Here is a 15,617-nt window from a genome sequence, read left to right on the forward strand (position 1 = left end):
TCCGGGCCCCGTCCCACACCGGCCCAGGCAAGCACAGGCACAGAGTTCCGCACGGATTACCGGCGACAGTTTTCACAGTGGGTGCTTCCTGTGTACTAGGTGCTGTTCTAAGTGCTTATGGGTTCGTTTCGTCCTCCAGCAACAGGGGAGGTGGACGCCCCTATTATCTGCACTTTGGAGACCCAGGAAAGGTGGCAGCACACAGGGGTGGCGCTGCGACCTGGCCCTGCGCACCCAGTGCCTGTGTTGCCGGCGCACCGACCCCGTGTGGGGTGTGTTGTTATTCCCATTTCACAGATGAGGAAAGAGAGGCCACCCTCACAGGCCTGGTCCCATGCTGCCCTAAATAACTCCGTATGCTTCCACGGGCACTTCCTGCCCCGGATTCTTGCAAGACGCCGACAGACACATGTTCCAGACACTCAGAGTTGAGCTCACACCCGAATGAAGCTGCTCGTGTAATTGCGGGCTGCCTGCGTGCCAGGCATTGTTCCGCGTTCTTTAGGTGGAGTAATTAACCCGATCACCACATCCTCCCTAGGAAATGGAGTCCGTCATCGCACCCATTTTGCAGATGAGGAACCGGAGACGCAGAGAGGTCTAGTAACTCATCCGCGGTTGCACAGCTGGCGGGTCGACAGGTGGATACACCAGAGTTTCCGCGGAGGCACACGGACGGGGACAGAGAATCAAATCCCCCCACCCCCCAGGGAGGAATACTGGCCCGCACAGAAGCACGCGAGAGATGATGGTCACATTTACTGGGTGTCTGTCTTTAACTCATGGAACCTCACAACAAGCCCGGGTAGGGGGGACCTAGCCATGGTTCCTTCATTCACAGATTGGGAAACTGAGGCAAGAGGTGAGATGACCTGTCCTGGGAAAGGTGAGAATTAGCCAGGGTCTTGGGCGAGGGGGGGGGGGGGAGGGGTGGCAAGTGGGACCCATGGGAGGGAGCAGACCAACTGTTGCCCTCAAGGGCTGCCACCCAGATGCACCAGGAAGGCCTCAGGGGTTTCCCAAAAACTGGCAGAGCTCCTGGCACATGCACGGCCAGAGACACTCCCCCGGCCGCCACAAGCACACAACACACACCCATATCTGGCCGCCTGCCCTCCTGTCCTCGCTGGAGAGGGAGCACAGGAGCAGGGGTGGGGGAGGAGGAAGAGGAAGGGCAGAGAAGAGCGGGAGTGTCTTTCGAGGGGAGTCACAATTGTTCCTGGGTCAGAATCCAAGGCAGGGAGTGGCCTGGGGCCAGAGACCTAAAAGGAAGAGCGGCAAGGAGTGTGTAGAGTGGGGTCTATACCCCTGCCCCGCCTGCCCCCCTGGCCTGTCATGGTTTCCACACCACACTTCACATCGTCTCCTTCCTGGGTCCTCACCCCCTTCTATATCACACACACACACACACACACACGGATACAGTCAGAGGGGTCCTACAAGAGCCCAAACCCAAGCAGACACTCCCCCACTTAAAACCACCATGGCTCCCCAGTGCCCTCAGGCACTCTTGGACTGACATTCGAGGCCCGGATTTCTGGTCCCTGCCCCCATAACCTGTGCTCTCCCATCAGGGATTTTGTTCCCAAAGTTCTTTCCACCTTGAATGACTTTCCCCCTCACTCACCCCCCAGACCCCGTGTGCCAAACTTTGCAGCATGTCAGACTCACACAGGGAGCTTATGCAGAATGTGTCTTCCCAGGTGCCACTCCCAGGCACCTGACTCAATCCCTCTGGGCCCCAGAATCCAAAATTTCAGAAGCACCTCTCCCCCTGACACTCCTATGAGAAACATTCTTACTTAAATCTGAGGAATCCAGGCCACAACCCGGGGCCCTGCAAAGCCAAGCGGCTTTCAACATTAGGCCTCAAATGTCCCCCTGCCTCCACCTTCAAGGAATAAAGGTCTTAGTGGGGGGACCCGTCTTCCAAACAGGCTGAGGCCTGGGTGACCGACATAGCGCCCCTCCTCAAGGGCACCTCTCATGGGTCACGAAACATTCAAGACCATGAGCAATGGTGGGACCACTTTGGAAATCACTTCGACAATTTTTGTAAGTGTATTTATTTTGAGAGAGAGGGAGAGAGAGGAGGGGAGGGGCAGAGAGACAGAGAGAGAATCCCAAGCAGGCCCTACACTGTTGGCCTAGAGCTCAATGCGGGGCTGGAGCTCATGAACTGTGAGGTCATGACCTGAGCCGAGATCAAGAGTCAGACACGTGGGGCGCCTGGGTGGCTCCGTCGGTTAAGCGTCCGACTTCGGCTCAGGTCATGATCTCATGGCTCTTGAGTTCAAGCCCCGCATCCGGCTCTGTGCTGACAGCTCAGAGCCTGGAGCCCGCTTCGGAGTCTGTGTCTCCCTCTCTCTCTGTCCCTCCCCTGCTCACACTCTATCTCTCTCAAAAATAAACATTTAAAAGATTAAAAAAAAAAGGGTTGGACGCTCAACCGACTGAGCCACCCAGGCGCCCCCACAATTTCTTATGAAACCAGATATCCGGGGAGCCTGACTGGCTCAGTCGAAAGAGCATTCGATTCTTGATCTTGGGCTCTTGAGCTCAAGCCCCACGTTGGGTGTAGAGATTACTTTAAAAAAAAAAAATGAAAGAAAAAAAAACAAATATCCTTCCACCCTACAACGCAGCCGTCCCACCACGCCGAGGACTCAGCCACGGGACACGAAAGCACAGGTCCACACAAAGGGCCACACGCCACGCTTTTTCATAACAGCTCCAAGCTGAGAACAGCACAAGGTGCTCGTGCTCTCTCCTCTCAGTAAGGAAAAGGGATAAAGCATCGAAACGTACAAGCGCGCGCCCGAAACCACACACTGTCACGCAGAGTGGCAAATATCAAGCGAAAAAGCGCATGTGCTCTGCGGTTCCGCTTAGGGAAAATGCCGGAAGAGGCGGCAGTCACCTAGAATCCAAGAAGGGAGGCTGGTGGCTCCCTGGACCTGGGAGGGTCCCCTTTAAAGAGGCACGAGGCGAGGAGGGGGGGGTGCTTCCTGGGAGGATGAGGCAGTTCTTAGTGGTGGTGGTTATATATGTATGTGAATACGTTTGTCAAAACTCGCCCAGCGGTGTGTTTAAAATGGGTGTGTTTGGGGGCGCCTGGGTGGCACAGTCGGTTAAGCGTCCGACTTCAGCCAGGTCACGATCTCGCGGTCTGTGAGTTCGAGCCCCGCGTCGGGCTCTGGGCTGATGGCTCAGAGCCTGGAGCCTGTTTCCGATTCTGTGTCTCCCTCTCTCTCTGCCCCTCCCCCGTTCATGCTCTGTCTCTCTCTATCCCAAAAATAAATAAACGTTGGAAAAAAAAATTTTTTAATGGGTGTGTTTGGGGTGGGGGGCGCCTGGGTGGCTCAGTCAGTCAGGCGTCCGACTCTTGACTTCGGCTCAGGTCATGATCTCACCGTTCGTGGGTTCCAGCCGGAGCCTGCTTGGGATTCTCTCTCTCCCCATCTCTCTCTGCCCCTCCCCCTCCCCCGCGCGCACTCTCTGGGTCTCAAAAGAAATAAATAAACATTAACAGAATAAAATGGGTGTGTTGTATTGTAAATTATACCTCCGTAAGAAGCAAAACAAAACGAATACGGCAACTCTTTCTACATACTAATAAGAAATTATCTACCAGCTTATTAAGTGAAAAAAGCGAGGTGACCGACAGGGGACCTTATATGCTACTATTCGTGTGAAGAAAAAAATATATGCAAAGCAAACAAGGATCCCTGGCTTCCCATTGCCTTTCTATCTCTTATTCTTTTAACAAATACTTAAGGATTACATAATAATAAGTAATAATACTTATCAAGTACCACTATTACTTACATCCCCCAGCCCTGTGCATTGGGGAGATAATGTGGAAGAACAGACAGATTCCTGTCCTCACGGAGCCTCAGGCCTCGTCGGGGGAGGTATGGGCTTCAACAAGTCCAGGGGTAGCTGGTTAATTAACAAACAGCATCAAGTGCTTTGACGAAAAAGAACAGACTGTGAGGACGGAGGAGAGGAGCAGGAAGCCTGCTTTAACTAGGGTAGTTAGGGAGGGCTTCTCGGAGGAGGTGACATTCGAGTGGAGACCCGAAGAAGGGGAAAGAGCTGAGCATATCCAGGCAGCAGGAAAAGCAAGTGCAAAGGCCCTGGGGTGGGACCAAGCTTAGTGTGTTTGGGGAACAGCAGGGAGGCCCAGGCTGCTGGAACAGAGGAATGTAGGGCACTGGGGGGCAGCTTAGGTAGGGAGCGGTAGGTAGGTAGGTGGAATACATTCTAAATGAGACCCCGGGGAAGGTCTCAGCTGGGAAATGATCTCTGGCTGAGAGTGGTCAGGGGAACAGCGAGGAGGCAGATGAGGGTGGACAGGACCAGGGCGGGGTCATGGAATGACAGGCAGAGGACAGGTTCAGTATCCCCTCTTGATGGGCCCTGGGCCGCGGACAGATGGTGGCACCATTATCAGAGAGGGGAGTCTGGAAGGCAGGACAGATGCGGGCTTGGGGAGGAGAGACAGGAAAGTGCAGGACATCCAAAGGGACGGTGCCAGGCGGTGACTGGATGTACGAGGCCACAGTTGAGGGACAGATCAGGGCCGAGACCCAGATCTGGGAGGCACCACCGTGTCGACAGCGGAAGAAAATAATGAGATATAACAACAATAATGATTGCAATTATGGAGCGCTTACTCTGGACCAGACACTGCCCAATGTGCTCGTGTGTGTTCACGTAACGCGCTCACTGCGGTAGGTATTGTTATTATTAAGCCCACTTCACTGGGAGGAAACTGGGGCACAGAGAGGTAAAGTGACCTGCCCAAGGTCACACAGCCAGGACGTGGCAGAACTGAGATTTGAACCCCAGCGGGCTGGCCCCAGAGTCTGCACCCCCAGGGAAGGGGGCTGAGGTTGGGGTCCAAGGTCCTCATGCTAGTACCTGACCCCCAGTGGGACCCTTCTTACCAGCCATCTGACCATGGCTCTGCTCTCCTTAAAACCCCTCCCGTAGCCCCAAAGGCCTCAGAGGGGATCCTGGTCAGCAGCCCAGTCTCTAAGTCATGGAGCTGGTCCCGAGCTACCCGGACACTGCCCCTGCCCCCTCTCTGCATTCCGGCAGCTCCAACTGCCATTCCTAGGATTCAGAGCCCTCAGGAGGAAGACAGATGAAGGCTGTGCCGGGCACGGTGACAGGGCTCCATCTCGTCCCAGGTGGGAAGTCCCGCTGGGGTCTGTCGGTCCGTCTGCCCCATTACACACAGTGTACGACTTTCCTAGGGCTGCACAGCCAATGAGCACACACGTGGTGAAACAACAGAAGCTTATTCTAAATCCGAAATCAGGGGTTGGCAGGGTCTCCCTCTCTCCAGAGGCTTTGGGGGAGAATCCTTCCTTGCCTCTCGTGCCTTTTGGTGGCTGCCGTGTTCCTTGGCTTGTGGCCACCTCACTCTAACCTCTGCCTCTGTGGTCATGCTGCTTCCTCTTCACTCTCAGATTTCCCTCTGCTTCACTCTTTTCTCCCCCTAAAGTTAATTTATTTTGAGGAGGGAGGGGCAGAGAGAGGGAGAGAGAGAATCCCAAGCAGGCTTTTTGCTGTCAGGGCAGAGTCCAATGTGGGGCTCGATCCCACGAACCACAAGATCATGACATGAGCTGAGATCAAGAGTCAGACGCTCAACAGGCTGAGCCACCCAGGCCCCTCTGCCTCACTCGCATAGGTCAGTGACATTTGTCATTAAATCTAGGGCCCACCTGACTAATCCAGGATGACCTTTCCACCTCAAGCTCTCTAACCTAATTATATCTATAAAAACCCTTTTTCCAAGTAAGGTAGCATTCATGGATTCTGGGGACTAGGTTGGGGACATATCTTTTCGGGGACTGCCATTCGTCGCCATGCAACCCACGACAGACAGGGATCCCTCAGAGGACCTCCTCAGAGGTCTGGGGAGGCAAGAGAGCCTGGTTCAGTGGTTCTCAAATTTGACTATGTGTCAGAATCTTCTAGAAGGCTTATTAATCGCAGACTGTCGGGCTCCAAACCCTGCTCCCACCCCGAGTTTCTGATTCGGTAGTTCTGGGGTGGGCCAACAGGTGATGCTGGCCTGGGATCCCACACTAGGAACCACTGGCTGGTGGTTGAGCATAAGGTTGCCTGAGCTCAACAGTCGCCACCCTTATCCTGTGTGTCCTTGGGCGAAGGACTTTCCTTCTCCAAGCCTTAGTTCCTCATCTATAATATTGAGCTAACTCCTCCCCACAGTGCTATCCGAGATAGCCCACACTCTCCCCTCGCTCGTGGTATTCCATATTTTTGCTGGTGCTTGACCTTTCAACCTTCCTTTCTACCTCAGGGCCTTTGCACAGGCTGCCCCTTTTGCCTACCAGGCCTTCCACTCCATCTTCCCTTCAAACGTCACCTCTTCATAACACACACCTTTCTGCCTTTATTCTACCCAACAGTATATCCTGGCAATTGTTCCCTACCGGTGCATAAACAGCAAGCTGGGCCCTCCCCAGCCAAGGTCAGTTTCCCCCCCCCCCTGCTATTCTCTGTCGTCACACCCCGTTCTTTCTTTCTTGAATTTTGTATGATTTATAAATACCTATGAGTATGTGGATATGTTCACTTGGTCATGAACCGTGTCACCCCATGAGAATGTCTGCCTCACCAGGGCAGGGCCTTGGGCGGGTTTGTTTTCTTGTTTTGTTTTGTTTTGTTTTTAGCTCAGGGCCGACAGACTGGTTGCTCTGTTTGCTGAGCAGGGAGGACAAGAAGGCAGGAGGACGAGGCTCCATCCAGTCAAGGAACCGCATCCAACGTGCATGAGTCTAGCTCCCACCAGAGCTAGAGTCTAGCTCTCACGGCAAAACCAGTATCACCCCCAGGGCCCAATCCTACTGGTTGAGAGAGAATGGTGGGGTTCTTGGAGGGCAGGTGCCAGGGGCCTTTGAGAAACAGACGGTAGGTTTCCCAACAGGGATGCAGGGGGTGGGGAAGCCCAGCCAGGTCGGGAGGGGGCAGGGGATGGGAGAGAGTCTGGTGGAGGATGCGGGGAGCCAGCTTCGTCCTGCAGGGGGCGACAGAGAGGCAGGGATGAGTTGGGTAGGAGGGAAATGGGAGGGGCAGAGGAGAGAGGAAGAGGAGGAGGGGAGAGTGGTGGGGAGGGAAGCAAAGAGACACAGAGACAGAGGTGTAGATAAAGACAGACTGGGATGAGTTTGGCCAGGGGCAGGGAAGGATCTAGAAGGTTAGAGACACCCGGAAGGCATTACCTGGGGCAGAGGGCAGGTGGGAGTCCAGAGGCAGGTGGGGGAAGAGGCAAGGCGTGTGTATTTCAGATACATTTGCCCTTGTGCCAAATACAAAGTATTCGTACGAGATCTGTACCGAGGCATTGTTTAGGACGGCAAACAACCGCAAGCTTCCTGAAAAGTCCATCAACAGGGACTGTTTAAGTAACTCACGGTTCATATGCTCCATGGGATAATACTATAGCCATCGACAAGGAGTGCGGTTGCTGTGTCCGTACTAACAAGGAACCACCACCACCATAGAGTGTTAGGGAGGAAAAAGCAAAGGACAGAAGGATGTGTACATTTATGCTAACATTTGTGCAAAGTAGGACACATATCTGCATATGCATGGAGGGATTTGCTGGTACATGCCATACGTTTCTGGAAGGAGATTGCGGGAAACTTGTAGAGAAACTTGTACCAGGGGTCGCCTCCGGGGAGGGGGGACGGGGGAGGGAGGGGGGACGGGGGAGGGAGGGGGGTTGATTTTGCAATTTATCCCCTTTGGAATCTTTTACATTTTGTTCCATGGGTTTGGGTTACCTGCTTAAATACTAAGAGTCAGCGATAGAATAAGGTAGAGAGACAGAGACAGAGACAGAGACAGAGACAAAGGTACAGGGAGGAGACGGAGTGAGGAAGAAAGGGAGAGATTCTAACTTTGCTGAACCCGGGGGCCCCAAACTTCTGTGATGCGTCTGACGTTCTAGGGGCAGGCCGTGAGCTGTCCCCACCTCCCCAAACCACAGACCTGGACCCTGTTTGCTGCCCAGAGTCACTCCCAGCCCCAACACCTCTCAGCCCTAAGGCTTCTTGAGCAACCATCTCTCCCCTGAGCCTTTTTGGGGCCTGGCCCTGGTCCAGTTGACTGGCCACCCCCAGCCCCCCGGGAGACAGACAGTGACAATCTCCAACTGGGTCCTGTGGCCCCTCAGGCGCAGTAGTGAAGGGAGCCCTGCCCGGTCCAGGAGGCTGTGACAGGGCAGTGATGTGCAGAGAATCCCAGGCCACGTGCTTAGGTTCGAATCCCGCCTCTCGCACCTTCTGGCTGTGTGACCTCAGGTTGGTGACTTCCTGGGAGGCTTGTATTAGCTTCCAGAGTGCCGTAAGGGAATCGCCGCAGACTTGGTGGCTTAAACCAGCAGAACGGTGCTGTCTCACAGCCCTGGAGGCCGAAGTCCAAAATCAAGGCGTCAGCAGGGTTTTGCCCCCTCTGAGGCTCTCAGGGGAGAATCTTCTTGGCGGCTCCTGGGAGCCGCCGGTGCTGTTCACACTGCAGCCCTCCCGTGTCTGCCTCGTCTTCACGTGCCTTCTCTGGGCATCGCAAACCTCCCTCCGCTTTCCCTTCTAAGGACAGGACGTTGTCACTGGATGCAGGGCCCAGCGCGAGGAACCAGGGTGATCTCATCTCGAAACCCTTAATCACACCCGCAAGGGCCCTTTTTCCACAGAAGGGATTTGGAGGCTCCGCGTGGACGGATCTCCGGGAGGCCGCAAGGGGCGCCATTCAACACCCTGTAGGGTTAAACGAGATAAACTCGGAGCTCAGCAAAGCCCTGGACACGGACTATTTTGACGAATGTTAGCTATGACCTTGATTTTGCTTGGGCCACTCGATACTGTTCAACGTGCCAGATCGGTTGCCTACGTTGAAGACTGAAGAGCTCTCACGTGAAAATGGGGATTTCTCAAGGAAAAGCAGAACATGTGGCACCGCGGGGCCGAACTCCCCCAAGGCCACAGCGACCTGAGAAGTGACTGCTCTTCAGAGGGGTGTGTGTGCCACCCACTTTCCCACTCCCTGATGTTACCCACCTGGCCCCGGGGCTCGGAGGCTGAGCCTCTTGGACCATGTCTGTCGTGCTCAATGCTGCAGCCCCACCGTCTGGGCCACCCAGGGCCTGGCACAGAAACCAACAAGAGACCTGAGACTTTAGGCCTGGCCCTCCTAGGCCACGGGATCCAGGGCAGGGCCTTACCCTCTGTGGACATGATTCCACATCTGTGAAATGGGGGAAGGCATGAGATGCTTCCCTGGGCTCTTTTTTTTTTTTCTCCTGGGCCCCTCTTCATAAGCTGTGGGGTGTTGGCAGGTGGCAGGCACGAGGTTTGAGCCCAACAGTGACATTGTGGCGGACAAAGTGCTGGGCGGCCCCCACACCGTGTTCCTGTTCTCAATCCTGGCTGAGCGTTAGAATCACCTGCACAGGGGTGCCTGGGTGGCTTAGTCGATTGAGCGTCCAACTTTGGCTCAGGTCATCTCACAGTTCATGGGTTCAAGCCCTGCCTCAAGCTCTGTGCTGTCAGTGTGGAGCCTGCTTCAGATCCTCTGTCCCCCCTCCCCCACTCTCTGCGTGTGTGTGTGTGTGTGTGTGTGTGCGCGCGTGTATAATCACCTGGATAATTTTCATTTAAATACCCGTGACTAGGTCCCAAGCCATACCAAAGAGGGTTGCCCTTTGTTCATAGGACAGACCATCAGCATGACCTTGAAGGTCTTTATTCCTCCCCAAACCCCTCTCTTGTTCATTTATTCTTCCTCTTTGTTCCCTCTCCCTCCCCCTTCCTCCCCACTGGGAGCCATTTCATTATGTAAATGAGTCTTTCTTGTTTTTAACCCTGAAAAATGAATATTATTGTTTTATGCCCATAATTTATAATCGACACACGTAGCCTGGTACTATAGATCTTGATTTCACTTTCTTCTGTTGCTGGGTTGGCTCCCCCTACCCACGGGTGCACTTGGTCCCTGGGTCCTGAGCACGGCACGAGCTGGTGTGCAGCCCGTGTCTATCACTCACTGCCCTAGGAGGGACACCCAGGCCGCCTCCTGCTCCTGCCCCATAAACACTGCTGCAGTGAACATCCTCATGCTCACTCCCTCCCGGTCCCATGATTTCTTTGGGAAGTCACCCAGAGGCAGAATTATTGGGAGATACGTATGTGCAATACTTACTTCATCAGACTAAACCACACTCTAATTTTTAGCAGACTTGTGACAACTTGTTGTTGAAAGTTGTCTTCCTCTAATTACCAGTGAGTTTGTGCTTGTACACACCCTGATTGGTCTTTTGTGTTTGTTTTTTTTTTAATTTCTTTTCTTCTATGAGTTGCCTGTTTATACCATTTGCCCATTTTCCTATTTGGGTCACTCTTTTTCTCATTAAAAAAAAATCTTCGGGGCGCCTGGGTGGCTCAGTCGGTTAAGCGTCCGACTTCAGCTCAGGTCACGATCTCGCGGTCCGTGAGCTCTACCCCCGCGTCGGGCTCTGGGCTGATGGCTCAGAGCCTGGAGCCTGCTTCCGATCCTGTGTCTCCCTCTCTCTCTGCCCCTCCGCCATTCATGCTCTGTCTCTCTCTGCCCCCAAAATAAATAAACGTTAAAAAAAAATTTAAAAAAAAATCTTCTCGGGGCACCTGGGTGGCTCAGTCAGTTGCGTGTCTCTTGATTTCAACTCAGGTCATGATCCCAGGGTTTTGGGTGGAGACGCAAGTTGGGCTCCACACTCAGCATGGAGCCTGCTTGGGATTCTCGCTCTCTCCCTCTGCCCTGCTCGCTCACACACTCTTCTCTCTCTCTCTCTCACACACACAAATCTCCATGTTAGACTTTGCAAATATTTCTTCCCATTCTGAAACCTGTTACATTTGCCCATGATGTCCTTCCTTGAACAAAAGCTTTAAATTTTAACAAAGTCAAATTAATTTTTTTTTTTTTTTTTTTTACTTTACAATTTGTTCCAATGGAGTTTTAAGTTCTTCTCTGCTCCTGGTCATCAAGTATTTTCCTCCGTCACCTTTATAGTTTTTCAGAGGATGCTGAATCCATCAGAGAAACCTTGTCCCATAGAACTCAGATCATGGAAAGCTTTCATATCTATACCATCAAATTAGTAGCACTGGTTAAAAGTGGCAATTGAGAATGTCAAATGTGGCTACTGCAGCCACAGCACTGAATGCTTCATTTTGCTTCATTAATTAAAAAAAAATTAAATAGCCATATGTGGTTAGTGGCTACCGCCCCGGACAGCACAGATCTAGGATTTTGTTGTGGTGTTAGGTATGGATTCAGTTTTCTTTTATCTCCAGAAAATGAACCAATTTCCCCAACACTATTATTAAACTATCTATTTTTCCCTCGTTGCTTTGTGGGGCCATCCTTATTGTATATTAAGCTCCTGAATACACGTGGGTCGGCCTCTGGGTTCTCCGGAGAAGCCCAGTGAGTCTAGTGAAGAGCAAGAGGTGGAGAATCACAATTCTACACTAACAGACTTTTTAGCCAGACACACAGCTGCCCAGAATGAAGACTACATTTCCCAGCCTCCCTTGCCACTGGAGGAAACCATGTGACTAAACTCTGGCCAATGAGGCAATGGTGCAACCTCTGGTCATGTCCTTAAAGGGGAGTGCCTACCTCTTCCAGTCCTCTGGACCACTGATTCAGCCGGGGGGGGGGGGGGGGGGGGCGCGGAAGCTGGGAATTTGCATTCCCAGCAAGTTCCCAGGGATGCTGCTGGTCTGGGAACCACACTTCGGAGAACCATTGGTCTGACTTGTTTCACTCACTCATCTTGGGTTTTTGTTAAACATGCCTTTGACCTACAGGCTAATACATCCTGACTTCCCCCTCCCAGGCCTTTGCAGTTTAGAGCACAGCACCCCCTGCTGGAGCTGAGGTAACCCTCGCTGCTTGTGTGGCACCAGGTCGACTCAGAGGCCGGCTGCGACTGTGCCACACTTGCCCTTGAGTGCTCCCCTGTCCTGCCGAGGCTGGAAGCCTGAAGAACTAACTTGTACGGACCCCCTTGCGAGCTGGGGTCAGTAGGGTTCTGCCTGCAGGAGGCACCGGTGCTGGGGGGGCGGGAAGCTGGGAGAACCCCTGTTCCCCCAGCAGCAGAGGCACGAGGGGACTCCCGGGACTCTGGTGGTGCCACTGAGCCCTTCCGTTCCTCTAGCCCCACGCATGGCCGGGTTACTGGCCCTGTCGGCTCCCACAGACTTCCCAATACTTTTGTAACTAACCCCCTGTGTTAAATCTCGTTTGAGACAGCTAGAGGCCTTTGACGTCACAGGAGCCCCTTCTGCGGAGGCAGGACAGCAGGACGGGCCTGCAGAGACATCCTCAAGGCCACCCAAAACCATTCTTTAAACTGCAGTGACGGTGACTGAAGGGGACAATCACAGCTGGGTCGCCTCCACCATGTAATGGCCCTACAAGGGACTTCCCGTCCTTCACCTGCAGTGGCCTGTCCCGGAGAGGCCCCGGGGGCCCCAGGGAAACAAGGCACTCAGGCTGTGAGCTCGGCGGCTCTGTTCTTCACCGTCCTTCGCTGGTTTTAGAATCACAGGCTTACCAGCCTCCTAAAATGAGTGGGGGTTTCTATCTTTTTTCTGTTTCCTGGAACAAACTGTACCAGGTAGGAATTACTGGATCCAAGTCTGGTAGAACTCATTTGTAAAAGCATTTAAACTCCAAGCTTTTTCGTTAGTGTGTGTTTGGCGGGGGACGGGGGTGTGTGTTACTTTGGACTTTTCCTGTTTTCCATTCCTCCTTATACCAATTTTGGCTCTTCCCAGGGACGTAACAGCTCCACCCAGGCTCCAACACATTCACACATTCGGCAACAGCTGTCGCCCTTGGTAGGTTTCGACCCGATTCCCCATCTAGCCTTAGTGCGTGTTCCTGGCCGGCCCGGATCGCAGACACGGTGCCCCATCCTTGGGGAGCTCAGGGCCTGAGGAGAGGGATGCTGGGGGCGGAGGGGGTGTCATGTGACCGTGGGGAACAGGAGGTGTGGCCCGAGCCGGAATCTCTACATACTTCATGCCCACAAACCAGGCTGAGGTCCCGGGTGCCAATGGTGATGCGACTGGCTCCTCCCGCTGCCGCCGCCCCCGCCACTTCCCGGGTTCCGGGGAAGATGCGCGCAGGCAAGCCCAGGACCAGCCCGGGGCGGTCAGTGACCAGGACTCAGGCAGCGGGGTTATCGTGACGTCAGCCAATTGCTTTCGCCCCTTGTGGAGACCCAGGCTCAGCCCCCACCGGGACCCTGACGTGGAGGGGAGGCTTTGGCCAATGGAGTATCTTCCAGCTGGCCACTCGGGATCCATCTGCCTCTGCCGATTCCTCAAAAGCCCACCTGCCCGCTGACCGATTTTCTGAGTGGCCAATTTACTCGAACGTCAACTCATCAAGGATCATTTCCATCCACTGGACATGCTCAAGACAACCTCTGAAACAAGTTTCCAGCAAATCTCAGATTTGGCCAACTGGTGGTCGTGGCACATGGGCTCCGGGAACCTGGCCGTTGGCAGGCCGGCAGGGGAGCGAATCGGGGCCCCTGGTCAGGGGGGTGCTACCGGCTTCTTTGACCCGAACTCCCGCAGAGGCTGCCCTCTCTCCGCCCCAACTCCTCCCAATTCCACACCAAGCCGGCCTGGATGGGGGTGGGGGTGGGGCTACACACACACACACACACACACACACACACAAAACAAGAAAACATTTTAATTGTAAAACTAACTCGAGGGAGGGGAGGGTGGGGCGGCTCCAAGGGGACAGGAACCTGATTCTTCAAGTGGTGGTTCTGTCCCTGACGCTGCCCCGCAGGACAGGGGCCATCCGTCCCCAAGTCGGGACAGGGGCTAGAGTGTTATAAAATGACAATATAAATAGACTTCTAGAAAAGAGGAGGCTGTCCAGGCGCAGTAGTCGTCTTCTGCAGAGGCTGGGGACGGGCAGGAAGCCCTGACCCCCGTCTCCCCATCCAGCCACAGAAAGGGGGTGCAGGACTTGGGGAAAAGGCCACTCTTCAGACATTCACGACCGCCCCCACAATGGCTCAGGCGGGGACAGGGGGCTGCGCTGTATGCTAGGTAAGGTCTCAGCGATACCCACTCGCAGGCTGGAGGACAGAGCGGATGGACCTTCCGCACATGCACACGCGCACACACATGCACACCCGTGAGCACACGCACGCAGACAGACACACACCTTTCGTAGTGTTCTCTCCACCCACAGCAGCCCCCACTGCAGATGACTTCCAGTGATGGGGGGCTGCCCCTCCTTCCTGGAGACAGGAAGACACAGGGAGGGCCTGTCCCCGAGGGTGGGGGTCCTGGGATCCTCACGTGCTCCCACGAGTCCCTGTGTTTTTTCAAAAGTCACAAAATCAAAACTGGAGTTCAGTAGTAGGGTCCTGCACACCCCCCCACCCCCAGCAAGAAGGGCGGTGCCACATGGAGTGTCTCCCAGGCTGAGGAGTGGGGGCCGGCCCCCTACTGGCCTGCGGCAGGGCAGGGGTGACCCCAGGGGCTCTTTGGTTCAGGGACAGGGCACTGGGCCTCATCTGGTGCGGTTCTGGCGCATGAGGGGCACGATGCTGGCGGGCGGGCCCGCTTTGGCCAGGAACGGGTGCTTCAGCAGTTCAGCCGCCGTGGCCCGCTGTGCCGGGTCACGCACCAGCAGGCGGTCCAGGAAGCCCTTCAGGGACGGGGACACCTGTCGGGAAGAGAGGGAGACAGTCAGGGGATCTGAGTGCCAGCTCCACCGCTCACTTGCCATTGGGCCTCCGTGCTCCTCTGTCAAATGGGATGACAATACCCGCTGCCCAGGGAGGGGGCCAGGAGGTCCCACGTGTACTAGGGTCGGGCCCCGGGGGGAGCAACAAATCCAGCCAGGGGCTCATTTCTTCTGCATTTTCAAGGTTTGTAAGGAGGTGACCGCAGCTGAGCCCTGGGGGCACCTCTCCCTTACCAGGAAGGCTCCTCTCCTGCACCTGGCTATGCTGTGTGTGTTCAGCCAGGCCAGCCTAAGCACAACCACTGTGGGACGGTCGGTGAGGGCTCAGGGGACCCGCGGGGGTAGGGGGCGGGGAGCTCAGCACTGAGCGTCCTCTCCCCTACACCACCTGCCTGCCGGGCGGGGCCCACCTTGTGCAGGTTTTTCAGTCGAGGCGGCAGGTTGTCCCGAATCATCTTCATGGCTTTGAGGGGTGGCTCGTTGAAGTAGGGGGGCTCCCCATCCACCATCTCGATCACCATCACCCCCAGAGACCAGATGTCCACCTGTAGTGGGGAAGGACGGTAGGGCTGAGCTGTGCAGGGACTGGCTGGTGCTGGGGGAAGCCGCGGAGGCGGGGAGGGGCCCTGCTTCTGCCTTTGCCTCTTTGTGACTGGGGTCCTTGGGCCCTGAACACCCGCTCTGGCACCCACCTTGCCAGACCCACACACTCTTCCCGCAGGGAGCCCTCGAAGGGTTCTGCGCACGCAGCGCCCCTCACTTTTCTGCTAACCACGCCCAGGTCTCCTCGGGGGAGCGACCCTCCCTCC

At 55.0% G+C, this 15,617-nt stretch overlaps 1 protein-coding gene across 7 annotated transcripts in view; it reads right to left on the bottom strand.

Moving 5' to 3' along the window:
- Positions 1-13,778: 13,778 nt before the first annotated feature.
- The window catches only part of PAK4 (p21 (RAC1) activated kinase 4), a 45,174-nt gene continuing 43,335 nt past the window's right edge, over positions 13,779-15,617 (bottom strand). For all 7 annotated transcript variants that reach the window (XM_043598959.1, XM_043598965.1, XM_043598962.1 and 4 more), the window contains 2 exons: positions 15,219-15,353; positions 13,779-14,787 (listed from right to left, as the gene is read on the bottom strand). In XM_043598959.1, coding sequence (XP_043454894.1) covers positions 14,632-14,787; positions 15,219-15,353 — 291 coding nt within the window. In that variant the 3' untranslated portion in view covers positions 13,779-14,631. The remainder of the gene's footprint in view (positions 14,788-15,218; positions 15,354-15,617) is intronic.

This window comes from Prionailurus bengalensis, chromosome E2, assembly GCF_016509475.1.
Source record: "Prionailurus bengalensis isolate Pbe53 chromosome E2, Fcat_Pben_1.1_paternal_pri, whole genome shotgun sequence".
Classification (NCBI taxonomy): Eukaryota; Metazoa; Chordata; class Mammalia; order Carnivora; family Felidae; genus Prionailurus; species Prionailurus bengalensis.